The sequence below is a fragment of the Dasypus novemcinctus genome, chromosome 3, assembly GCF_030445035.2.
Source record: "Dasypus novemcinctus isolate mDasNov1 chromosome 3, mDasNov1.1.hap2, whole genome shotgun sequence".
Lineage (NCBI taxonomy): Eukaryota > Metazoa > Chordata > Mammalia > Cingulata > Dasypodidae > Dasypus > Dasypus novemcinctus.
This window is the reverse complement of record NC_080675.1, coordinates 174,473,126-174,501,016: the sequence shown is the minus strand read 5'-3', so window position 1 is coordinate 174,501,016 and position 27,891 is coordinate 174,473,126. Positions and strand designations below refer to the sequence as shown.

The window sequence follows — 27,891 nt, the reverse complement described above, 5'->3', positions numbered from 1 at the left end:
ACCAAGAGACTGGAATTGCAGGAAATACTAAGGTGTGTGCTACAGCCTGAAAGAAAAGACAGGAGAAAGAGGCCTGGAAGAGAGTATAGAAATGAAGATTATATTGATAAAAGTAACTAAAAGTGTCAAAAGAGTGGTGAAAATAAAATATGACAGATAAAACTCAAATAGTCAAGAATAAACTTAACCAAAGATGTAAAGCACCTGTGTTCAGAAAACTAAAACTCAATGTTAAAAGAAATTAAAAAAGGCCTAAATAATTGTAAGAACATTTAATGCTCATGGATTGGAAGACTAAATATCATTAAGATGTCAATTCTACTCAAATTGATATACAGATTCATTGCAATCCAATAAAAATTCCACCAGCATTTTTTAAATAATTGGAAAACATGACTATCACATTTATTTAGAAGGGCAAGGGGTCTTGAATAGCCAGAAACATCTTAAAAGGGAAAGCAAAGTTGAAGGACTCTCATTTCCAGACTTTAAATCATATTTCCTAGCCACAGTGGTAAAAAACAACATGGTACTGGTATAAAGACAGACACATAGACCAATGGAACCAAAATGATGGTCAAGAAACAGACCCTCACATCTATGGTCAAGTGGCCTGTCAAACCCACACAGCTCAGGCAGAACAGTACGTTCATCAAATGGTACTGAGAGAACTAGATATCCATAGCCAAAAGAAGGAAAGAAGACCTCTATCTCACATATAATACAAAAATTAACTCAAAATTAATCAAAACCTAAATATAAAAGCAAGAACCATAAAGCTTCTAGAAGAAAATGTAGGAAAATATCTTCAAGACCTGGTGGTAGATGGTGGATTCTTAAAGGAGATAAGAGGGCTGAGATGGACTACTGATGCTTAATGTATGTAGAAGTTTTAATTAGCTTTACTGTAAAAGTGTAGAAATGTACAGAGTTGATGTAACACATTACAGTGAGTAACAGCTGGTTTGTGGATGGGATGTGGCTGAAAATGGTAGTCTAGGGATGTAGATGCCAGTTGACAGAATGCTTGAGAATGATCTAGGGACTGAATAGCACAGTAACCCAGAGGTGGATGGGAATTGTGGTTGATGGTACAGATGCAAGACTGTCCTTTGTTAGCTAGAGCAAAGGTACATCACTACTGCAGGGTGGTGGGAATGTGGGCAAGCATGGGAAAAATACAACTGGAGTGACCTATGGACTGTGGTTAGCAGAAATAATGTAATATTCTTGCATCTTCGCCAAATATGTACTGTGTTGATAATGGAGGAGTATCAAAAAAGTGAGCCAAATGTACACTATGGACCTGGTAATAATTGAATGATATTATCTCATAATCTGTAACAAATGTTCCATCAAAGTGCGATATATTGATAGAAGGGTGTTGTTTGGGAATTCTGCATATGTGCATGATTGTTTTGTAAGTTTACAACATCTGTCATAAAAATATATTTTAAAAATAATAATAGGGCAGTTTGGGGGAAAATACACCAAATGTAAGACAGAGACTATAATTAGTAGTAAGATTTTGAAAGTACTCTTCCATAATTTGTGACAAATATCTCTCAACAATGCAAGGTGTTGGTGGAGGGTTGATGTATGGGACCCCTGTATGATGTTATGCATGTATGCTTTGTGAATTCACAACTTTTACTATACACTTATTATTTATGTATGTTCATGTATAAATGATATATAAATAATAATAGGGTGGATTGAGGGAAAATACTTCGGTTAGTAGTAATATTTTGAGGATGCTCTTTGATCATTAGTTTAAAATGTTTAAAAACAATGCAAGGTATTGTTGGTAGGGTGAGGTATGAGAGCCCTGTAAGATGTTTTGTATGTTTGCTTTGTAAGTTCATTACTTTACACTTATTGTTTATGTATGTTCATGTGTGAGTGATATAATTCAATAAATTTTTTAAAAACAATTGGAAAAAAAAAAAACACTAGAGGCATGCAACAGCAGATTTGAAAAGGCAGAAGACCAAATCAGTCAACCACTAAAATCACACCTTCAGAACATTTAGAGGAAATAATAGAAAAATTTGAGTAGTGTCTTAGGGATTTGAGTGACAACATTAAGCACACAGACATATGCATCATGGGTGTCCCAGAAGGAGAAGAGAAGGGAAAAGGGTCAGAAAGAATATTTGAGGACATAATGGACATAAATATACATGTCTAAGAAGTGCAATATACTCCAAACATAATGGACCCTAATAGACCTACTCTGAAACACACACTAATAAGAATGCCAAATGAGGAAGATAAAGAGAGAATTCTGAAAGCAGCAAGAGAAAGGTGGTATGTTACATAAAAGGGACCCTCAATAAGACTAAGGGCCAATTTATCATCGAAAACCATGGCAGTAAGAAGGCAGCAGTATGACATATTTAAGGTACTGAAAAAGAAAAACTGCCAACCAAACATTCTTTATCTGGAAACTGTCCTTAAAAATGAGGAGGAGCTTTAAATAGTCACAGACAAACAGAATCTCAGAGAGTTCATCAACAAAAGATCTGCTCTTTAAGAATTACTAAAGGGAGTTCCACAGGTTGAAAGGAAAAACAGGAGAGAGTGGCTTGGAGTAGTGTGAAGAGATTAAGATCCTCAGTAAAGGTAACTAAAAGGGTAAATGCAAAACCCAATAGTACTGTATCCTCAACATATAACTCTATTGTCTAATTCCTGTAAGGTTCAGAATACAACTGAATAAGAAAAAGGCATATTTCCTATTAATGGACATGCAAAATATAAAGAGGTAATATGGGGGGAAGCAGACTTGGCCCAGTGAATAAGGCATCTGCCTACCACATGGGAGGTCTGTGGTTCAAACTCTGGGCCTCCTTGACCCGTGTGGAGCTGGCCCATGCACAGTACTGATGCGCGCAAGGAGAGCCCTGCCACGCAGAGGTGTCCCCCACATAGGGGAGCCCCAAACGCAAGGAGTGCGCCCTGTAGGGAGAGCTGCCCAGCATGAAAGAAAGTGCAGCCTGCCCAAGAATGGTGCCACACACATGGAGAGCTGACGCAACAAGATGACACAACCAAAAACAAAAAAAGAAACATAGATTCCTGGTGCTGCTGATAAGGATAGAAGAAGTCAACAGAAGAACAGGCAGTGAACGGACACAGAGAGCAGACAACTGGGGGAGGGGGGAGGGGAGAGAAATAAATAAAAAATAAGTCTTTAAAAAAAAAAGAGGTAATATGGGACCAAAACAACATGAAGAGGGGGAAAAAAAGGGATATGGGAGCAGAGAACATGTATGGTGCTGAAGCCCAGCTGGTATCTTTTCAAATTGGCAATACATAGATGCAGGTTGTGTAATACAAACCCCAAACCATGAAGAAAGTATATGAAATATATACAGAGCCAGAAATGAGAAAGATTATCAGTCAGAAACATCACAAAAGTTCAACTATATAGAAAAAGAGGATGCAATAAAGGAAAAGAGAGACAGAATAAAAGGTGTGACATGTAAAAACAAAGGACAAAATGGCTGAAGTAAATACTGCCTTTAGAGTAATAACACTGAGTTTTAATGGATTAGTCTCCTCAATCTAAAGACACAGCTTGGCAGAATGGATATAAACCATTACCCAGCTATATGTTGTTTAAAAGAGACTCATCTTAGATCCAAGGACACAAATAGATTGAAAGTGAAACGACAGAAAAACCTATTACATGCAAATAGTAACAAAAAAGGGCTGGGGTAGCTATACTATTATCAGACAAAATGGACTTTTAGTCAAAAGCTGTTATGAGAGACAAAGATGGGCACTATATATTAATAAAAGGGTCAATCCACCAAGAAGAAATAATCATAAATGTGCCCCCAAATACATGAGGCAAACAGGCAAAACTGAAGGGAAAAATGGACACCTCTATGATAATAGTTGGAGATTTCATTACACCACTTTCATTAACAGATAGAATATTTAGACAGAGAAGGAAACAGAGAACTTGAAAGTATGATAAATAAACTAGGCTTAAATACAGAGAACATTACATCCCAAAACAGTAGAATATATATTCTTCTCAAGTGAACATGGATCATTCTCCAGGATAGACCATATATTGGGTCACAAAACAAGTCTCAACACATTTAATGATTGATATTATACAAAGCATCTTTCTGACCATAATGGAATGAAGCTGGAGAACAATAACAGGCAGACAACTGGAAAATCCATAAATATATGGAAATTAAATAATACACTCTTAACCAGTGGGACAAAGAAGAAATTACAAGGGAAATTAATAAAAATCTTGAGAGGCATGAAAACAAGAATACAGTATAACAAAACTTATGGGATACAGTGAAGGCAGTGACGAGAGGGAAATTGATAGCCCTAAATGCTTACATTAAAAAAAAAGAAAGAGCTAAATGCAAAGACCATAATTTCACACCTGGAGGAAATAGAAAAAGAACAGCAGACTAAACCCAAAGCAGCAGAAAGAAACAAATAACAAATATTAGAGGAGAAATAAGTGAAACAGAATTAATTAAAAAAAAACTAAAGCCTTCATAAAAACAAAAGTTGGTTCTTTGAAAAGATCAATAAAATTGACAAACATTTAGCTTGACCAGCAAAGAAAAAAGAGAGAAAATGATAACAAATAGAATCAGAAAGGAGAAATGGGGCATTACTACTGATCTGACTAAAATAAAAAGATGGTAAGAGGATACTATGAACAACTGCATGCCAAAAAATCAGATAATCTAGAGGAAATGGTCAAATTCCTGGAAACACAAGAACAACCTACACTGATTCTGGAAGAAACAAAAGATCTCAGCAGACCAACAGCAAATAAAGAATTTGCATCTGTCATCAAAAAGTCCCCAATAAAGAAAATCCCAGAACCAGATGGCTTCACTGGTGAATTCTATTAAGCATTCTGAAAAGAATGAATACCAATACTGCTCCAACACTTCCAAAAAAAATTGAGGAGTAGGGTACACCACCCAAATGATTCTATGAGGCCAACATCATCTTAATACCAAATCCAGATAAATATATTAAAATATAATTAAAGACCAATTTCTCTTATGAATATAGATGCAAAAGTTCTCAACAAAATACTTGAAAATTGAATCCAAAAGCAAATTAAAAGAATTAAACACCATGATGAAATGAGTTTTATCCCTGGTATGCAAGGATGGTTCAACATAAGAAAATCAATTAATGTAATAGACCACATTAATAAAATGATCATCTCAATTGATGCAGAGAAGGCACATGACAAAATCCAGCATCCTTTCTTGAAAAAACACTTAGAAAACTAGAAATAGAAGGAAATTTCCTCAACATGATAAAGGGCATATATGAAAAACCCACAGTTAACACCATACTTAATGATGAAAGACTGAAAATTTTCCCTCTAATATCTGCAACAAGACAAGTATACTCACTGTCGCTGCTATTACTGAACATTGTGCTGAAAGTTCTAGCCAGAGCAGTTAGGCAAGGAAAAGAAATAAAAGGCATCCAAATTGGAAAGTAAGAAGTCAAAGTTTCACTGTTGGTAGTTGACATAATCCTACATATAGAAAATCCTAAAAAATCTACAACAAGGCTACTGGAGCTAATAAACAAACCCAGCAAAGTTGAGGAATACAAGATCATCAAACAAAATCAGTAGTGTTTCTAAACACTAGTAATGAGCAATCTGAGGCGGAAATAAAGAATAAAATTCCATTTGTAATAGCAACTGAAAGAATCAAATGTCTAGGAATAACTTTAACCAAGGATGTAAAGGATTTATACATAAAAACTATTATTTTTATAACTTTGCTATAAGAAATCAAAGTTCTAAATAGGGAGCAGATGTAGCTCCAGTGGTTGAGCACCTGCTTCCCACTATGAGGTCCTGGGTTCAATCCCCAGCGCCTCCTAAAAACAAAAAAACAAATGAAAAAACAACTCTAATTGGAGAGTAGATGTAGCTCAGTAGTTGAGTCTTGCTCTCCATGTATGAGGGTTCAATTCCTGGTACCTCATAAAATACATACATATGTACATACATACTTACATACATAAATGTAAGGAAATCCCATTTTAAGCTGTCAACTCTACTCAAAATGATTTACAGATCCACTGCAATCCCACTCAAAATTCCAACAGCTTACATTTCAAAAATGTAAAATCCAATTATCAAATTTATTTGGAAGGCTAAGGGACCCCAAATAGCCAAAAACATTTTGAAAACGAAGATTGAAATTGTATGACTCACACTTCCTCGCTTTAAAAGCTATTACAGGGAAACGGACTTTGGCCCAGTGGTTAGGGCGTCCGTCTACCATATGGGAGGTCCGCGGTTCAAACCCCGGGCCTCCTTGACCCATGTGGAGCTGGCCATGGGCAGTGCTGATGCACGCAAGGAGTGCCATGCCACGCAAGGGTGTCCCCCGCGTGGGGGAGCCCCACGTGCAAGGAGTGCGCCCGTGAGAAAAGCCGCCCAGGGTGAAAAGAAAGAGCAGCCTGCCCAGGAATGGCGCCGCCCACACTTCCCGTGCCACTGACGACAACAGAAGCGGACAAAGAAACAAGACGCAGCAAATAGACACCAAGAACAGACCACCAGGGGAGGGGGGGAAATTAAATAAATAAATAAATCTTTAAAAAATAAATAAATAAATAAAAGCTATTACAAAGCTATAGTGGTCAAACTGCTTGGTACTGGCAGAAGGATAGATACATAGACCAATGGAATCGGACTGAGAGTTCAAAAATACAGCCTTACATCTATGGCCAATTGATTTTTGAAAAGACTACCATGTCCACTCAACTGTGAAAGAAAAATGAGGAAAAAAAAAAGGGAAGGTGAGAGAACAGGATATCTATATGCAAAAGAAGGAGGAGGCCTATCTCACACCATATACAAAAATTAACTGAAAATGAATAAAATACCTAAATATAAGAACCAGAGCTATAAAACTCCTAGAAGAAATGTAGGGAAGCATCTTCAGGATCTTATGTTAGTGAAAGGATTCTTAGCTTTTACACCCAAAGCAGAAGCAAGAAAACAAAACAGAAAATAGATAAGTGGGACCTTATCAAAATTAAAAATTTTCATGCATGACAGGACTATCATGAAAGTGAAAAGTGGAAGAAAATATATGGAAACCACATATCCAATAAGACTTTAATATGGAGAATATATAAAGAAATTCTACAATTCAACAATAAAAAGACAACCAATTTTAAAAATGGGCAAAAGTTTGAATAGCTATTTCTCTTAAAAGGATATACAAATGGCAAAAAACATATGAAAAGATGCTCATTATCATTAGCTATTAGGGCGATGCAAATCAAAACTACAAGATACAAATTCACACCCACTAGAATGGCTAATGTTAAAAAATAAAACAGAAAATTACAAGTGTTGGAGGACATGGAGATGTAGAAACACTCATTCATTGCTGGTGGGAATGTAAAATGGTGCAGCCACTGCGGAAGACAGTTTGACTGTTCTTTAGAAAGCAAAATATAGAATTACTATTTGACCAGGCAATCCTACTTCTAGGTATATACTCAAAAGAATTGAAAGCAGGGATTCACACAGATATTTCCACACTGATGCTCATAGCATCATTATTCACAATTGCCAAAAGATGGAAGCAATGCAAATGTCCATCAACCGATGAATGGATAGACAAAATGTGGTACATACATGCAATGGAATATTATTCAGCATTAAATGATGTTCTGTTTCATGTGACAGCATGGATGAACCGTGAAGACATTATGTTCATTTAAATAACCCAGACACAAAAGAACAAATATTGGGTTTTTTTTTTCAAAAACAAAAACACATAGGGTAAACATAATTTACATTCAACATCTTGGCTCCAGATCCCAGAATTTAATATGCCTATCATCAGAAATTCCACTCCTGCAGATCTGTCCTAAGGAGACAATGAGTGATGTGCAATTTGAAATTGGTATGCAGTCACCTCTAGGAAGCTGTTGACTTCTAAACCTTACAATACCTTAATAATCACTCACTTCTCAGAAAAACTCATTAGGAACGGATGGGTTGTCTGACATAAAATCGGAACTTTTTCTAGTATCCCACACTGGAATCTCCCTCCACCATTTATTTGCTCTGTAATGTTGGAGAACTCCTTAATCTTTCTGTGCCTTCTTTTCCTCACCTCTAAAATGAAGACAATAATAATGCCTCCTCATAGAGTTGTTGTGGGATTTCAATTAATTAATCCATGTAGAGCACTGAGAGCAGGGTTGATACCCAGGAAGTTCTCAGGATTAATTTATTTTATTGTCATTATTAAAAATACATATTCCTGAAGTATAATGCAATTTGATTTCAGCACATACAATTTCCACAAATGGTGAGGCTAAAATAGAAGTGAAGAAAACACCAAATGTTCTAAACCCTATTTCCCAAAACCTACTTCCTTGGTTTGAGTATATGAAAACTAAGGGAGATGGCAGCGAGACTGCTCAAGTACAGAGAATCCTATAGAAATTAGAAGGTTTCAGGGAGGAACTTTTCAAACAATGATGAACTGTACTGACTGTCACATTCCACAGCTGAAAGCTAAGAAGGTCAAAACTGCAGTTCCCTTGGCTTAGCTTTATAAGCTATAATTTTTATTCTTCTAATAAAAAAAAAACAAGCCTTTTGAACATCCTCCGCCTATATAAATTCAGGGCCCAGGCCATGGTAAACCACAGAGGCAGAAATATTTATCTTCTCCAAGCGGGTCTGGCAGGCTTGACTCCGGGGATTTGGAATACAGCTGCATTTGTTCTCTCGTTCATTGTCAACAGGCAAGCATCCCCAAACCACCGAAGACAGTGGTAATAAAAGGAATAACTGGAAGCTGAGCTATGTTGCGGTTTTGTTTGGAAATCTAGGGACTGAATACAGTCAGGAATGGTGGCAGGAAACTATAAACTTCACACTAGACAGCCGGGAACAGGACAGACACTGCCAGGCCAATCACATGGAGACCTCAGTGGAGCAGTGGGAAGGCATGGGAGAGGTGCTCCAACTGGAGCAGGTCTGCGGCTCGGTCCCCCACGCTGGGGAGAGAGAGGTGGGCTCGTCAGGGGTAGAGGGCACTTTCGCTTGGCTCTGTGAGTGTAGCAGTTTGATATATTAATGAATTCCAAAAAGAATGATTGGATTATGTTTGTAATCTGGTCTGTACCTGGGCATGATTGAGCTTTGACTGGGGCTTTGATTGTGATTGGGCCATGTCATTAGAGCATGGACTCCCTGCCCCTTGCTGGGTGGGATTCATAGACAAAAGGCATGGCAAAGGACAACGTTGGAGCTTTTGATGTGAGGGTTTCTGATGTTGGAGTTTTGATGTTGGAGTTTGATGCTGAAGCCTTAAGCTGGAGCCCCGGGAAGTCAGCATGCAGAGGAACGAGAATCCAGGCCCAGGAAGAGAGGAACCCTGGGCCCAGGAAGAAGCAAGCCCTGGGAAGAAAGGAGCCTTCAAGCCAGAGAAAAGCAAGCCCCAGGAACGTAGGAACGCAGGAAGCCTGAACCCTCACAGACGTTGGCAACCATCTTGCTCCAAATAGACTTTGGTGAGGGAAGTCACTTATGCTTTATGACCTGGTATCTGTAAGCTCCTGCCCCAAATAAACACCCTTTATAAAAACCAACCAATTCCTGGTATTTTGCATCAGCACCCCTTTGGCTGACTAATACAGTGAGTAAAGGGGGAAGAAAAGCACCTTACAAATCAGGCAGGGCTGCCCGAAGATGAATGCAGGAAGTGAGTGGGGCTCTGAATCCACTCTAGCTTAGATGGTGGCATTCTCTTCCAATGCAATAAAATAACAGTATTCTCAGACCTTGCAAAGAACCTTCAGGACTACCTGATCCCCAAGCCTGGAAACACCCCTCAAAATCACCCTGGGGTGCTTGTTACAAATGCTACTGACTGGGCCTCATCCCTAGTGTGTTGGACTCAGTGGGGCTCAGGAATCTGCATTTTGAAAAGCACTGCAGATGATTCAGATACAAATAATCTGAGAACCACACTTTAAACACGTATTGTGGCTATTAAAAAAAGAGTGTCCTTATCTTTCAGAAGTACATACCAAAATATTTTACAAATGAAAAGATATGCTTTCTTGTTTTTTTTCCAAAAATAAAATAAAATAAAATAAGGGCAGGGGAAGTGGTGGTGGTGGAATAGATGAAACCAGAGAGTAATTTGGGTTAAGGGTACACAGAGGTTCATTGTACTGGTCTCTCCTTTTGAATATTCATTTTTCTTTGAAATTTTCTAACATAAAAAAGGTTTTTAAAAAGAGTTAACCTGGAAGGACCATTCTCAACCAAAAGGACAGCAGAGGGATGAGGGTACACGCAGCTTGTTGTTGGCAAGGAAAGCGAACATTTCAGTGTGGCTGGAGCATCCCATTCAAAGCAAAGCAAGGAAGGGGCCAAAGATGAGGCTGTGTGCCAGCAGGGCTGATGCCCTGCAGTCTTGTTGGCCTTGTGAAAAAGCATCTCTGGATGATGGGGAAACAGAATCAGATCTGTGCTCTAGCTAGACCCCTTCCTTGCTGCGTACAGGGTAGATTTGAGGAGAACATGTGGGGATCCAATTAGAAAGCTGTTGTAGAAGAACTCTTTAGCATTACAGGATTGGAGAGAAGGAACTGGAACTGAGAAATGTTCAGTTGATATAATTGGCAGGACTCGATTACATGTGAAGGAAGAAGGCAAAAGAGGCAAAAATGACTCCAGATTTACAGTTTTGGGAACCAGATGGTAAATCTGTTAACCAAGAGAGAATATACAAAAAGATTAGCAACTGTAACCTAATTGGGTTTTGGGAACAAAAGATCCTGGAAGGAGGCATCATTCCAAGCTAATAACTCTATGGCCTTCTTGTATGACAACTACATCTTCCCTTTCAGGTCTCTGTAACTCCTTTCTTTCTCTAGGTTTCTCCCCTGTAGCCTTTACAGAATCACAGATCAGACCTGGAAGAAGTTGCCAGTAGCATCTAGCCTAGTACCTTCTTTGTACAGTGAGGAGGTATAGAGATGTTAACTGATTTCTCTTTTTAAAACATACATATTTTAAATACTGCACTAATTTCAAATAAAAAAACAAGTCAAATATATAAATACACGCACCCTTGTCTATCAGTTTGACCACAAATCTTTTCTCTTTCCTTTAATGGTCAAATAACCATTGCCCCATTTCCTTCTTATTCAAAAATTCATTTCTTAAATTCCTGTTTCTATCTCTATCCCTTGAATGACAATACTCTAAAGTTAACTGAGAAAGACTTTCCTGTCAAGGGAAACAGCCTTTTCTGTCCTCATGTTTTCTCCTTGGCTGCCCCTTCCTTAAACCCTTTCCTTGTTCGGTTTCTGTAGCTATGAACTTCCCTGTTTCCACGCCTTCTCCCGTTCACTGCGCTCCATCAGTCACCTCTTCTGATTCCCCCTCTTCCTCTAGATCTCCAAGCTGCTGCCATGAGCCAACACTCTGCTCTCTTCACTAGATCACTCTGGAGTCATTTGCTCACAATTTCTTCATGTCCAGGCCTGACAGTAGACCCCGTAGAAAAGCTCTGTGCACGTCAACTGTGTGATACACCAGTCCTCTTGGTTTCATCACTAGAGGCACGGTGCCATGCTCCCCAGGGTTAACTGCTGGGCTGGGCCACAGCTAAAAGGGACATTGATAAATGAAAGTATGTTCTGAAAAGAGCAATGAGGTTGGTAAGGGATCTAAACACAACAAAGCATGAAAAACTGCTGAAAAGACTAAGAATGATGAACTCAGAAGACAAAGCTCTCGGGATCCACAACAGAGTTCTTCGAATTTGTTGAAAACTTGTCACGTGTAATAGGGTGTAGATGTGTTTGTTCTGTTGTTTCAGAAAGTAGAAATTAGGAGGAGGTATATTTTGGCTCAACAGAAGGAAAAAAAATGCAACTAACTCAGGTTGTTCAGCACAAGAATGAGCAGTCTCTTGATGCACTCAAGTTGGACCACTGCTGGAGGTGCTGGGAAGAAGTGCCTGATTGCAAGGGAGGCCATATTGCCTCTGAGCTCCCTTTGCCTCCACTGTACTGTAATTTGCTCTCTTCTTAGACAGCAGTTAGCCCCACAGAGTTAGCTTGGCCAACGCAGAATCAGCAGTCCTGCCGGATGACTTGGGTCTGTCATTGGTGCTGACCTTCTTACAAACTCCTGGACTTGAAATCTCAGAGCATATTTGACTCCTTTCTCTCTTTCTGCCTCTATAGCTCTGCCTTCAGCATGTTTCTTGGATTTGTTCTTGATGCCCAATCTCCACTGACACCATTACAATCCACACCCATGAGATCACATGAGTTGGAATGGACTCTGGAGAGATCAAGTTCAAGCTGCTAATTTTGTCGGCAAGACCAATGAGCTATAGAACAATGAGAAGACTTGCCTAAGGCCACACAGTTAATACCCTGTTTCTGGGCTCCAAGACTCCCACTGCCCCATATCCACAGAGTTCTCCTTATAATTGCTCAGACCACCCTACTACATTGCAACTTAACTGGTTTCTAGAGACTGGCCATGACTGAACTGTAGAACGACTGGTTTATTTATATAAACCTGTGATGGTCCTTGATCAAATCATATGTGTTAATCTAGGGATAATTCCTAATCTTAAATTGTAACAGACCACTGAGTCTGCTTTGAGTTAAATGCTGTTCTTTTCTATGCTTCTCACAGTTACTGCCAGCGTAGGACTGCTGAATTGTGAAATAAAGAAGAATGCTAGCCAGCTCAAGCTCTCTAGGGTCTGCAAATCGAGATCATTTGGATACTAAATGTAGCATTGTACTCCAGTGAGTACAAAAATTACATATATCATTTAACTGGCTATGCCCTGATTACTTGCACAAAAGGTCCTGGACTCACGTTGGTTCTTCTGTTGCTATTCTGGTCTCTTCTAGTTCTTGTGCTTGTTTCAGCCAGGGTAATTTAGCTTCCACTGGGCCTTTTTCTAAGAATAAGAAAACAGAAACCATGAGCTTAATTACTGGCAATCATTAAGGAGTTGGATACATGATCATTACTTACTGAAGATTTCATCAATAAAGAGATCAGGTTCTGTGAATGCAAATTGAGTCCTTTAACATAGTGCATTAGGCGGAGTCTGGAATGAAGCGAATCTTCTGCCATGTATTTTTGTAATTACCAAAATTATCAAAATGCAACCAAAAGGATTCCATGGCACAGTCCAATATGCACTCTAAGTTAATAGTAAATGCCTTTTATAAATCAATGCCAATCTCTGTTGTTTACATATTAAAGCTCTTACTTCTACCCTATCATCTTACTTTATTTTTCCACAAATTATTTCTGCCCTTTGAAGAGAGAAAGTAATAGAGAAAGGCAAATGACATGGAGGTTTAGAAAGATGGGCAGGGGAGAAAGACCACGCTATGGTCTACTCCAGCCTTTTTTGTTACTGTGGTTGTCAAGGAGACGATTGCTAATTACAAGTGGCAATCAGTAGCGATGTGGAGCCCCACTCTTTCCTTTTAAACACCCTTAGGCATGAAGAAAGAAACAATAGTTTATAAAGTGGGAAAGGAAATAACTTTGTGCCACTTCAGGGAAATCACACACACTGAGAATGTGGCCATGACAGTACCATGGAATGGAAAAGGGAGGAGAAAAGACTTTGCCAATGGAGTTACATAATCAGTGTCTGTACATGGCGCTACTACCCATTTCTTCTCATTCATGTGCAAAAATGGGAACTGTAAGAGCAATCCTAACTGTATCTGGAGGTCTAGATTGGGAACTGAAAGCCTTTGTTCCTTCCATGCTAGGCCCTAGGACACATGACGGAGACGACGTGGCTCCTCCCTGAAGAAGCTCACAGCCCAGCATAGAGGTATGTACCAAACACTGCTGGGAGCAAAGGAGAGTGGGAACCTTGGGGGAATAGAGTGATCGCCATCTCCTCCCCCTTCTCCTCTTTTTCCTTCACCTCCTTCTCCTCCTTCCTCACCTCATCTTTCTCCTCATGTTCCCTCTCTATTTTCTTCAAAGAAGGGACTACATCAAATTATTTTATGTCCATCAAGAAATGTTAGTACAAGCCTAGACAGATAGGAGCTGCTCAGTATGTCCTGAATCAACAGCGGCTCAGTTTTCTCTCCAGATCAATAAATCACATACATCTAACCTCTTTATGTAGGTTGACAGGTCTACTATAATCTGTCATGGAACAATTTTTATAAGAAAGTAACTGAATTGGAGTAGAAATGTTGTAATATTGGCATGAGAGCTGGAAACCATCATTTGACTTGAATTTAAGATGCACTGCAAACTTACCTTTTGGTTTATAACACGGGATGGGAATGATACATTCTTCTTTGATGTGTAACTTCAGTTGTGGATTGCATCCGCCAACGTGCTGGCCACGATGGTTGATACACAGAACAACTCGGTAACGTAACCCTTGGCCACAAGTCACTGTACACTTCAAAGAAAGAAAGAGAAGCCAAAGAAATTTGGTTATGTGAAGGGATCCAGAAGTTATTAATTGGTTACATGCAAAGGAGTGCCACTGAACCATTGAAAATTAGACACAAAAGATTTTTAGATAAATATTAATAGGGGAGGGTGCAGAATTTGATTTTCTATGACGCTTATGCTTCAGAGGCCCTCCCTTGCACAGGTTCCTTCCAATTCTCAACTCGAAGACTATTTAAGACTAAGTCATAACACAGGAAAAACTGAAATGCTCTGAAATCTTACAGCTCAAATATGAAAGAAACACAATACAGGTTTTCCCAAATTTGATGAAAAAATTTTAAGATGTTATCAAAAACAATTTGTCAAGCTGAAATAAATTTTTCTAAATTAATAAAAATCTCATTTCAATCCACTATGCAAGAGGAAAGATTGAAATATCTTTCTATTCCGTCTATAGAAATCAATCTTGCAGAATTGTTGACATATGAAAAGGCCATCAAAGAATATTCAGCCAAAAAGTGTAGGAAAAATATTACAGGCATATAAGGTCATTAAAATTTATAACAACTTTATGCTATTTTTCTGGACTTTTGTGAAATCTGTATTTTTAGATTATTTATCGATGGTTTGGAAAGTATGCTTGCCTATGAATAGAATATTTTTATGCCCTGTGAAAATCTAGGAAATCTTTTCAATTTATCTATGTAAGATGGTGAGCATATATGTATGTCTGTATGTTTGTTTTAATTAATAGACTTTATTTTTTTAAAAAAAAAGTTTTAGTTTTACAGAAAAATTGAGTCGTTAGTACAGAAAGTTTCCATATGCCTCTTCTCCTCTGTACACAATTTTCCCTATCATTAACTTTTTGCATTAGTATGGAAAATGTGTTGGAATTAATAAAACAATATTTATACATTATTATTAATTAAAGTCCATATTCACATTAGGGTTGTTACCAGCTCTTTGAAATTTGTAATTAGTTACAATATCTTTTCTGATTTTAAATAAACATTTATTTGATACTCAGTATTTGTGTTTTGTATTCATTTTCTTAAAGAGTCACAACCCTCCTACTCCACTGTCTAAACTTCAGGCCCCATCAATCCTGGCCTACACTCCCCCCACGGGAGGGGCGCAGGGTCCTTGAGCACCTGCTATTGGACAGACACTGTTCTGTATAAGGGGTCTCACCAATCTTCTCACTAATGAGATTAGTGATCACATTAATCTATTAACTTGCAGGTCAATAGCTTCATTCTCATGTAACAGATGAGGTCACAATGTCAATGCCTTGGGCAATGACTTTGCTCAAGGCCACATAGTTCCTAAAAGGCAGAGCAGAATTCCATTCTCAGACCTACTCTTGCCAAAGCCATGGCCTTGCCACTGCTCCATAGAACACAGAGATTCTTTCCTGAATCCTTAAATGCTTTCTATGTTATCACAGACGAATTTAAGAGAATATGGATTACACATGGATGATGGATGGAATTCCTCTGCTCGCAGTTGTAGGCTCTCTCAGTTCCCTGGAATGGTGGTTGACCATCTTCACCTCCCTGTTAGCTGGCCTGGGTAAGTCCAATGAACCAGAGAATAGGAATTGCAACTCTGCTGAGGCTCAGGGCCCACCTGGCACATGGGCAATCCAGAAATTCAAGTCCCCTGAGTATGCACCATCCCTAGCACCGACCACAGTCTCAGTAAAAGTGACAAGAGGCATGTGTAGGAAGGTCACATCTAAGTCCAGCTCCATCATACTCAGGAGCACAAATTCCAAAGTAGCGCCCTCTGATATGGCACAGAACTCCTTTTGATCTAGAGGTAGAGTGGACATCACCATCCCAGTGTCCACACAACGGAGGGATAAAATATGGATTAGAGTGGACTTACTGATATTCTACTATAAAACTATTGTGACCAGTAATAGAAGAATTTGTAGCACTGAGGAGGAGAAAGTGACCACAGTAGTTGCTGAGGGCAGGGACAGGGAAGAAGAGATGTGATGTGGGGACTTTGAGTTGTCTTAAATGATATTGCAGGGTCAGATGCTGGACTTTACGTATTCTGCCTTAACCTAGTGAATGTACTAGGGGAGAGTGTGAACTACAGAGTAAACTATTCTCTATGTGGTACAGCAGTGCTCCAGAATGTGTTCACTGAGTGCAATGAGTGTGCCACAATAATGGGGGAGGTTGTTGGTGTGGGAGGAGTGGTTTGGGGGGAGTGGGGGTATACGGGAACTTCATATTTTTTAATATAACATTTTTTTGTAAGATGTATATATCTTCAAAAAACGCAATTTACAAAAATGATGGGGTGGAGGGGTGGGGAGTGGGGTATATGGGAACTCATATTTTTCATGTTTTTTAATGTTTTTTAATGTAACATTCTTTGTGATTTATTAACTTTAATTAAAAAAGGGTAAAGAAAAAAAAAAGAGAACATGGAGAGCTTTTTCAGCACGCACACATCTCCAGAAAGGGATGAACCCTGGGAAACCTCTCTTATTCCATCACGTCACTAGTGTAACCACTGGAAAAGTACTGTACAGTAATAAAATGAGTGAGGTTGGAGAGCAGACCCTGCTTTTAGGAAACAGACTTATCTACTCCCATATTTATCAATTTAGCAATTTGAAAGATACATATATTAGATCTTGAGAGGCCAAGGTTTTATACTGGCTAAGGAAGAAAAAAAATTCTGCCCAAAGAGAACTGAAACAGTATGTTTACAAGGTAGGACTTCGCCAATATACTAGAACTGATCCATCCAAAGGAGCATTTACTCCTTTAAAGAACCACCTTTGGGCAGCTAGACACTTACCCCACCATGCCGTTAGTGTTTACTTGTCCAGATTCCTCTTCGAAGCTGAAACCTCAGTGGTAACTAGTCTTATCACTGGGGATGTATTTGGTTTTTGGAAAAAGTGAAAAGTATGAGTCAAGTATGGTGAATGAGTTTGAGAGACACAGATGGGTTAGCCATCCTTAGCCTTGAAATTTTAAGTGATGATAAAGTCATGATATTGATGTATATGTGGGAGTGGGGCCAGGTGGGTATAAAAGCTCTGAAGCCAAAACAAATGCATGTATAAAGTTTAAAAGAGCTGAAAATAAGCTCTGCAGGTCACAGAAGCAATGTTGATAGGGGGCTGAAAAAGTGAAAGTCCCTAAAGATTGTGTAACAAATCCTTTTGCAACTCAGGTGGCACTCCTTGCTTTCAGCAAAATTGAAAGAGAACCGAATCAAACTGTTGGCTGATGGTTCACTAAACCTAAATTCTGATGACAGATCACCACGTGATTTTTGGCACATAACTGAGAAGTTCAAAGAACTGAATGGCATTGCTATAATAATACCAATTATTACCATTCCAGGCTGTGTATTTATGTGAACAAGTGTTCCCAGCATGTACATGAAAAACAAAACAAGAAATCAACAATAAAAATTAAGAGTGAAATTACTGCTGAATCATTCTGGCAATGGATATTTGGACTATTTTTTAAAGCCTCATTCATCTGAAATTTTTATTTCTAATGAAAATTTACTTTTTATGTGTAATAACCACTGTGTTAGTCAGCCAAAGGGGTGCTGATGCAAAATACCAGAAATTGGTTGGTTTTTTAAAGGGTATTTATTTGGGAGCTGACAGATACCAGGCCACGAAGCATAAATTACTTCCCTCACCAAAGTCTATGTGGAGCAAGATGGCTGCCAACGTCTGCCAGGGTTCAGGCTTCCTAGGTTCCTACTTTCTCTGGGTTCAAGGTTCCTTTCTTCCTGGGGCTGGCTTCTCTTTCCTCTGTATGCTGACTTCCTGGGGCTCCAGCTTAAGTCTTCAGCATCAAACTCCAACATCAAAACTTGAACATCAGAAACCCTCAACTCTGCTCTTCGCCATGCCTCTTATCTGTGAGTCCCCACCCACCAAGGAGTGGGGACTCAATGCCCTAATCATAACTCAATCATGCCCAGGTACAGATCAGATTACAGGCATAATCCAATATTTCTTTTTGGAATTCATCAATAATATCAAACTGCTATAACCACTTACTCAAATCTGAAATATATTTATGTTGTTTTGATCAATTGTGTACTTAAATAATAACAGTCTAGGAAATTTTTATTACTTGAAGCCTTATGGCCACAGTGAATTAAAATAAATTTTAATTGCTATATGTATCTTCTTGGAGAGAAGTAAAGTAATATAATCAATAAATACTTTAAAGCATTAAAATACCTTATATTAGGATAAAATTCTATGGGGAAATTGGAGTGAAAATATGAATTAAATGGAAAAATATAAAATATGCAACTTGTTAAAAGGCTCGTTCACGTGCTCTTTAAATGAAAGATGGCAGGGTAGACATCATGATGGTTTTAAATTCCACTGGAAACATTTAAAAGAATGATATATGTCTTTTTTTTTTAATTTAAAAAAAGGTTTTTTAAGGAGGAACCAGGGATTGAACCCAGGACCTCGTACATGGGAAGCAGGCGCTCAACCACTGAACTGTGTCTGTTCCTCAAAGAGAGTTGGTTTTTTCCTTTGTTTGTTTTTAGGACATGCTGGGGATCAAACCCAGGACCTGGTACATGGGAAGCAGGTGCTCAACTACCTGAGCTGCATCCTCTCCCCTGATACACATCCTCTATTTGAAAATGTCATTATTCACAATGTGTCGGAAATGACATTCTTTGCAACTATTCGAAGATGGGATTAAAAATTTTTTAGACGTCAACCTAAATATATGCGAGGGGCTATGTAATTTTCCGAACTGCTTTTGGGGGATATGCAAGCAAAAAAAAAAATTTCTTATCTACAGCTCTAACAAGTACAAAATAAAGTTGGAGAGGGCAATGACATCTCAACCATAGATACCGGAAAAGACTTTGTGGAGGTGGTGGCATCTGAACTTGTGCTTGACGTGGGTTCTCACCTGGCAAACTCACTCATGACGAGCCTGGAAGTTCCAGTGCCACCTCCTTTCGGAAGCCTGCCCTGGCACCGCCAGGTGGAGATAATCGCCTTGCCTCTGCACCCAGGCCAGGATGCTCCACATTCTCAGGCAGCGCATCACATTGCCTTGCAAATGTTTGCACGCCTATCTCTGCAACTGGATTCTGAGCTTGTAGGGGATGGGGAAGTTCTATTTAGTCCTTCACATGGTACCTAACACACTGAATAAATACATAGATGCATATAAACATGAATACATGGATCTGTTCAACTAAATATGTAGAGATCATTCAGGAGTAGAGAGACTTGAATTGATTATGCCTCATACTATGGAAAATTAAAAGATTAAGACTAAAATATTAAATACTAATGCCTGCATTTTTCATATTTGAGTATTCCAACTTCGGTTTAGTTGTACTGGGGGCTTACTCAGTTATCTCCTTCCAGAAAGTAGAAACTAAGTTAACCTGACCTGAGTCCCTGTCATATTTCTTGGCTGTTTCCCTTTTTCTCTTTTTCCTTTTCCCACCACCTGATCCCGCAGTGGCTAATCCCATAGCTTCCAAATAGGCAGCTTGCCTCTGGTCTTTTCCATCATCAGTTTATCTTGTCTCAATTACTTAAAATAGGTTATCTTCTTCAACAAAAATCATGAATCTTCTTAGTAAGTACTGAATCAAGGGCACACTTCTAGCATTTCAATTCCCCTGGACACATGTAAAAGGATGATGTAAAACTTTTACATCATTGGTGCGACAGTCTGAGATTATTTATGAATCCCAAAAAGAGAAAGATTGTTTGTAAACGAATCTCTTCCTCTGGGTGTGATACTCTTTGATCGTATTAAATTGAGTGAGGGGCCTCTGGTTAAGTTTGCTTGGTAAAATCAATTTAGGGCTTCTGATTGGCCTACGTCAGTAAGACACAACCCAGGTTGAGCCCCCGCCCCCTTGGTGGGCTGATATAAATGGGCACTCACTCAAGAAGACATGCCAGAGGAGAGAACCTTGTCATTTTTGATCCTGCTATAGGAAAGTAAGGAGAAGTCTCAAACAGTTAGAGCCAGGGGGAGAGATGGACCATTTGCCTGATCGCTTATAGCTGGCCTTGGGAGGAGAAGCAAGACTGATATAGAAACCCTGAGAGACAAGCCCTCCCAAGGAGAGAGAGGACTGGAAGGCTGGAGGGAAAGCAGAGAGCAGGCACAGAGCAGGCACCATCTTGCTTCAACATGTGGCAATTGACTTCGGTGAGTAAGCAACCATGAGGTGGACTCTTTAGGGCCTTGTAACTGTAAGCTTTTACCTCAAATAAATACCCTTTATAAACCAAAAGATTTCTAGTACTTTCCATCAGCACCGCTTGACTAATACAATTCTTAGTAACAAGGGTTCTCTCTTTAATGAGATGAATCAGGGTCCTTTCCAACTTCCAGCCATTCCATGTCATTTCCTTGCTCTTCAAAGATCAGTTAAGTGCTTCAGTGCAACAAAGACTTCCTGGTCAGTTCTGCTCCAACAGCTGTTTCTTCCAGATGCTGCACAGTCCTCGATATTAACAATTCCCACCTACATGGATGCTTGTGGTCACTCTTACGTTGCCCATCAACCGTCTGCCCGACTCCCTGAGGTCGATGACCATGTTCCTCTCTGACTCTTGCATTCGCCGTGCTGACCAGCACAGGGTTGGGCACACAGCTAACATTCAGGGAAAGAGTCACATTCCTGGTCTTACCTGAGACCACTCCATGGCGACCCACTTGGGGCAATCGAAGAGATTGCAAGTTTGCAGAACCTTGGGCTTCGGTGCGTACATGCACTTCCACTCCTCCACCTGCAGGATCTCCCCATGCATGGACTCCTCCACACACACGAAGCTCCGTCTCTGAATCCCCCCTCCACAGGACACCGAACACGCGGTCCAGGGATTGTGTTCCCAGCTCAAAATCAAACAAAGAAAGGCACATTATTCAGTTGGTTGTTTGCTCCTTTCAAGTCTGCAAAGATGGCTGTGAAAGGTACCACCTCAAGCAATCACCTGTGGTTCAGCTGGAAGAGGACAGTTGAAGTCATAAGCTTGTCTGCAACACATGATCTGCACTCCCAAGTACTTAACTGCTCTGAACTTGAGGTTTCCACCAAGTGGGGACAATATACCCTTCTTAGTTACCCTTCATCAGGCCATTGCAAGAATTGAGTCCATTAAACATGCAGTGTGAAAGCATCTTTAAACTGTCTCTGAACTATAAAGCACTTAACAAAAAGTATGAACTGCCTTAGTCTGCCAGGCTGCTACGACAAATACCACACAATGAGTTGGCTTAAATAGCAGGAATTTATTGTCCTATAATTTCACAGGCTAGAAGTCTAAAGTCCAAGGGTCTGGCAAAACCATGCTTTCTCCAGAAGCCTGTAGTGCCCTGGCGTTGGCCTGCCCCAGTCCTTGGGTTCCTTGGCTAGTGCCTACACCTCTGGTCACATGGGATCTTTCTCTCTTCGGTCCAGGTTTTCACTGATATCTGGCTTCTTCCTGGGTGGCCTTCTCTGGCTGATTGTGTCCAAATGTCTTCAGCTTACAAAGGACTTGAGTAATACAGACTCACTGGGCCACACCATAACTAGAAATAACACCCTCAAAAGGTCCAATCTGTAAAGGGGTCCACACCCACAGGAACACAGACAGCAATGTCTTGTTGGGGTATATAATTCAATCTACGGCAGACAGCATTACTACAGGATCAGAGAGACCCAAAGTCAGAAGGACCACACTCTTCACTGAGTGGGTTAAAGTGTGGTCCCCAAAAACAGGCCCAAACCCTAATCCCTGGAATGTGACCTTATTTGGAAATTGGGTCCTGTGGATGGAATTAGGTGAGTTAAGAAGAGGTCACACTGGAGTAGGGTGGGTCCTTGATCTGCAAGGACTGGTGTCCTTATTAAAAAGGAAGACACGGGCACACGAGGGGGGAACGCTAGCTGACGGCAGAGGCAGAGGCTGAAGGGCTGCAGCTGCCGGCCAGGGAAGGCCAAGGTTTGCCAGCAGACCTCAGATGCTGGGAAGAGGCGGGGAAGGATGCTCGCCTACAAGTCTGGGAGGGAGCAGGGCCCAGCTGCCGCCTTGATTTCAGACTTCGGGCTGCCAGAGCTGCGAGAGAATAAAGTAATGCTGTTTTCAGCCACTCTGTTTGTGGAGCTTTGTTTCAGCAGCTGTAGGAACTGAATACAGGGTGCATTTGCATTCCAGATGAACCGCAGTTCCTGAGCGCCCTCTGAAGTGCCCAGTCATCTAGCAGGTGCTTGACACCTGCGGTGACGGACACCTTGCCTTCCGGGCAGCCTGGCCCATCGGATTCTTAGAAAGAGCTTTCCGCTTAGTATACTGAAGCCTGTTCTCCTTTATCTAGTATCTTTCTCTAGTACATCTTATTTAGACTGCTGCTACCAATGCTATGGTTCCTTGCAAGCAATCGAGAGGAAATTACAAAAAGGAAAAGAAAACACATAACTCACCGAGGGAGAGGCTGGAAGTGGTCATAGGGCATAATCTCTTTAAATCCATCACTACAAATGAAACCATTGTGAGAATATCATTTATAAATCAACCGGCCCATTTATTAATTGATTCATATAGATTTGAATCAATTTATTAATTGATTCATATAGACTTGATGCCAAGAAGCATCATTCTTTTAAACTGAAAATGAACTATTCCAAGTATCATGAACTATTCCACCAATTTCAGTCACCATCTCCTGATAGAAACTATCCCAAATTCTACATGAAATATAGAAAACTGTACTAGTGGTATGTATTAATCAAGGGAAAAAGACTCTCCTAAATCTAAGTAAATCTATGTATTGCTGTTTATTATTTTAAAAGGTTAATCTGATAAAATATATAAGTGATATTAACACAGTCATATTAGCAGGTCTTCGGGAAACTGCTTTTCATAGAATTTTTCCTTCAAAAAGGTCACCATTGACAATAATGTTCAACTGGGATTACAGAAAATGGGCAATTCAGTGATAGGAAATGAGATCCACCGAGAACGCTTCCTTTCCCACTTGTGCATCTCTGCTTTAGCCAGCTGGCAGATTATGGGGAATTCTGGGACTTGATATTGGGCTGTTATTTTAAGATACTGTCGTAATGCCAGGAAACTTCCCCAGGCAATCCAAGTCAGCAAATTCTAAATTATGCAAGAGGCCAACTTATGCATAACTTTTCTGCTTTGGCATTAAAATGTTTTACTTCCTTGCACAATACATTACTTATGCTGCATTTAATGTGAGCACTTTCTAAAGTCAAAATGTGGGTAATGAGTCACCCAGCTTCAAAGCCAAAATGGTGGGTTAAACATATATATGACTGGCAGATGGACTCAACATAGAACTTGGATGAAGAGATCTTTAATATTTTATATGGCAGGGGATGCTCAACAATGTTCATTATAAAGTACTTATATACCCATAGCACAAGGGAGAGCTAGACAATGAGCGAGCTAATCAGCGAAGGTGTCCTAATTCCTATTATTGACCATAGTTATCCTTGTGAAAGAGGCACCTGCCACAATTGCATGTTCAAAGCCAGGAGATGGGAACTAAGTCTCCCTCAAAGACTGATGGATCAGTCGCAGCTGCAGTTGATTTGGATGTCCTCTAAAGTACAGAGGGCAATTACACTTACCTTGATGGGCAAGGGTCCATGCTGCACTCCTTCAGTTTGGGTTTAGGTTTTACATTTTCAGGGTAGTAATGGCAATAATGGTCAGGAACCACCCTCTTCAAGCGGATATCCACACATTCAGCAGAATTGAGCTGATACCCTACCGTGATAGAAAATGGGATTCTGAATATTGCATTTGTTTCATTTTTACTTGGCAAAGTTACCACCTGCCACATGCTTTTTTTCCTTGCTTTCTTTCCATTTTCCAGGTTGCTCTCAACCCTGGCTGCGTCACAGAAACCCATGGGGACCTTTTAATATATACCAATGTCCAGACCCATCACAGTCCAATTAAGACAGGAGCACCGTGGCTGGGATGCCGGAAATCAGCATTTTAAAAATATTCCCAGGCGATTCTAAGATGATTGAAATGTGCAGCCAAGATGGAAAACCACTACTTGAAATGCCTGTGGGAGTCTTAGCACTTTTAACTAAAAAGTTATGATGGACTCTTTTAAAAAGTGTTTGGACCTCAGGTCCAGAAGGTTAGCCATCCGTTCTCCTCCGCTCTTAACACATTTCCCTCAGGACTCTGGGTAGGGTCCCATTCTTGTGCCACTCCCACTCCCATGCCCCCAGAGAAGCTCACTCCTATTTATTTTTCATATGTCCTTAAATACGATGTGTCTTATGTAACGCTCTTTGTGCATCTGTTTGTAACTTTAAAAATGGTATCATGCTTTAAATCTTGTTCTGTTTTCTCCTTTTCTCACTCAATACTATGTTTTTGAGATCTAACCATGTGTCTGGGTTGTTGCTTCATTCTGCTGCATAATATTCCACTGTCTGCATATGCCCCAGTTTACTGCGTTGCTCTCCTGGGGTACCTAGGATGCCTCCGACACCAGTAAACTTTGTACCTGGGGAATCAAGCACTGTCTGGAGAGGGAAGAACAAAACCTGTCCCCCTACCCTCCCACACCACAGGCCAGCAAAGGGGAAGGAATAGACACTTATTCCTTGTTCTAGTATATTCAGTTTGTACAGTCTATGAGGAAAGTGAACATCCACATAGATGGGTATGGTAAATTTAAAAAACAACTCTCAAACTGATGCTTCTATTTCCTGAAATCTCTGACTCTAGGTTTCCTGTCACAGCACAAGTGTCGCTTTAAGTTAAACAGCAAAAATGTAGTTTTTCAAAAACAGAATGAGCACTTCAGGAAAAAAAAAAAAAAAAAAAAGGCCCAAAGCTAAGCTCTCAGCCTCAGCCAATTAGTCCAAAGGTCTAAAAATCCATTTACAGGACTGAATGCTGGGAGGACTCTGATTTTATAAACCACTAGACAGCTTTCTACAAGACATGATTTGGACGTAAGCTGAGTGCAGAAGGACATACTGGTATGCATTATAAAAAACAAGGTCAAAACCACAAGAACGAAAATCCAAATGGAGTCAAGAAAATGTTACTCCAGTGCCAGTATCTGCCAGAAAGTCTACAATATCAGCTGGCAGTGGCAATCTCCATGCTTTCCCCAGACTGATCTCAAATGTCTGGGGTCTTGACTGCAATCAAATACCGGGGGTACCCTGGAGACCAGTGACCTAATTTTCCTGTTTATCGAAAAACACTCCAAAATGCCATTTACACAAATCAAGTAGATCTGATTTACCGACATGATTAAGTTTGGGTAATACTTTCCTTGTGGGCTCTATGTGTGCACATTTCCCCCAAAACAAGTGCGCAATGAGATTACAGCTCCTTGAGTCAGAGGAAATGTCTGTTCTAAATGGAAACATACTTCTAAAATAAGTAGACAGGGTGTAAACGGGTGTTTATAATTTGGGGAGAGACAATTACTTTTCCTCCGTAATTCTGTGGCGGTTTCAAGATAACTCTAAAAGCAAAAAAATGAAAGAAGGGGCACGTGCCCTTGTGTATGTGTGAATGATTTCGTACTGAAATTCAGCCAGCGTCCACAGGGAGGCGCTCTGAAAGCAGCACAAGGTCCCCCTTCTGTTCTTAGAACCAGGGCGACCTTTGACGGGCAATCTCACCACTAGGTGCTCGCGCCCACATTTATCCGGGCACACAAGTATGAGAAAAGCCCAGGAATTCCATTGACTGAGCTGAATCCCACTACAAAATGTCCCTCTCAGAGAGGAATGCTTCACTTTCGTCTTCTGTGCCCAAATGGGGACCTTTTTATGAATAACTTTGAGTGAGAACTAGGGAATAAAGCAAAAAAAAGAAAGACGTTTGTTTTGCTGCTGAATAAGAATGAAAAAGCTCCACCATCCCTTTGCTTCCATTTTCCCCGGAGCCACAGCCCACCTTGCTGGGACGTGGGGTTCCAGCTGGTGGGGCGTGCGGGTACCTATCCCAAGTCCCACTTGCTCTAGGAGTTTCCCACTGTGACCAACGAGCCATGCACGTATTTCCTAACATGTCACCAGTATAATCGAAAATTCCAGGAGCAGGATAACTGAGGATCTGTGGTCTCTGCAGAGGCATTTTTTTTTGGTAACAAAATTCCAGTTTAGATTCTGACCTATCAGTCGCATGACTTGCCTGGCACTGTATTATGCTCCTTGACACATGGCATCTCATTTCATTCCCAACAACCCTAGAAGGGGGGTGTTTTACAGATGAGACGGCTGAAACTCATGGATACCTAATGGGTGGCAAGATCAGTAAGGGAATCCAGGACCTCGATTCCAGACTTGTCCACTACACAAAGCTGCCTCTGGTTGTGAACTTTGGCATGCACATTTTGGAGAACAGGATTGGCCACAAAGTTTCCAAAGTCCACATTTAGAGAGATGCATCCTATTCTCAATTCCAAACAGTCACCTTTAAGACAAGTCAATGTTTTAAAGAAATTCCCTTCGATCATGCTGGGGAGGTCTAAAGGAGATTTTGCTTCAAAAAATGCTTATGGTATGCAACAAAATACATTTGCAGCTTCAGGAGGAAGTGGGATACAGATTTTCTGGTAGAATAGAGCAAGTGTTAGAGTTGGCAGAGACTTGAAGATTTTCTACTCCCACTTGTTTGCACCTCGTTACGTTCATTTCCGCGGCTGTATTAATTGATAGCAAGAGATAAAGAGTTTTCCATTTAAGGTGGTAATACAAAATTATTTTGTAAATATGTTTATTTAGGTTTCAAAAAGTCCATTTAAAGGCAATTGTAGTAAATCAATAATAGCACAGGAGTCACGTAGATACAGCAAAAATAGTGATGTTCACGCGACTATGGTTGACATCTAAAGACCATGCTTCACAGAGGAGGAACTTTCTCAAACTTGAAAGTTCAACAGAATCATCTGGAAGGCTTGTTGACCCAGTGATTCCTGAGCCCTTCCCCTAGAGTTTCTGACTAGGTCTGAGATGGGACCGGAGACTGCATTTCTAACAGGTTCCCAGGTGATGCTAACGCTGCTCATGCAGGGACCGCACTTAGAGGAGTGGGGTAGGATCACAATTGAGGGGTCTCTAGCCCAAGCCTGGCCCGAGGAAGAACTGCCTGGGAAACCTCTGACTTGCCTTCTAGGGCCCCATTCGCCCCTCAGACTGGGTTTCTCTTCCTTTCTGGGGACACCCCTCTTCCCAGAGGGGTGGGGGTGGCCAGTGCTCTCCCCAAGAGTATAATACTTGTCTTCCTGGAGAGTTTATATCGCAGCAAGCAAAATCACGGGAACCTGCTGGCTTAAAGCGGAGGAGCCGGAACCCCAGGTCAGTTTCTGGCTCTCGGAATGAGTTCA

The 27,891-nt window shown here is 40.3% G+C and overlaps 1 protein-coding gene across 2 annotated transcripts in view; it reads right to left on the bottom strand.

Annotated features, from left to right (window-relative positions):
* The window catches only part of ADAMTSL3 (ADAMTS like 3), a 370,556-nt gene that overhangs the window by 132,655 nt on the left and 210,010 nt on the right, over positions 1 to 27,891 (bottom strand). For both annotated transcript variants that reach the window (XM_004472087.3, XM_023582689.2), the window contains exons 11-15: positions 24,146 to 24,284; positions 22,970 to 23,020; positions 21,195 to 21,399; positions 14,354 to 14,501; positions 12,926 to 13,010 (exon numbers count right to left, since the gene is read on the bottom strand). In XM_004472087.3, the coding sequence (XP_004472144.2) occupies positions 12,926 to 13,010; positions 14,354 to 14,501; positions 21,195 to 21,399; positions 22,970 to 23,020; positions 24,146 to 24,284 (628 nt within the window). The remainder of the gene's footprint in view (positions 1 to 12,925; positions 13,011 to 14,353; positions 14,502 to 21,194; positions 21,400 to 22,969; positions 23,021 to 24,145; positions 24,285 to 27,891) is intronic.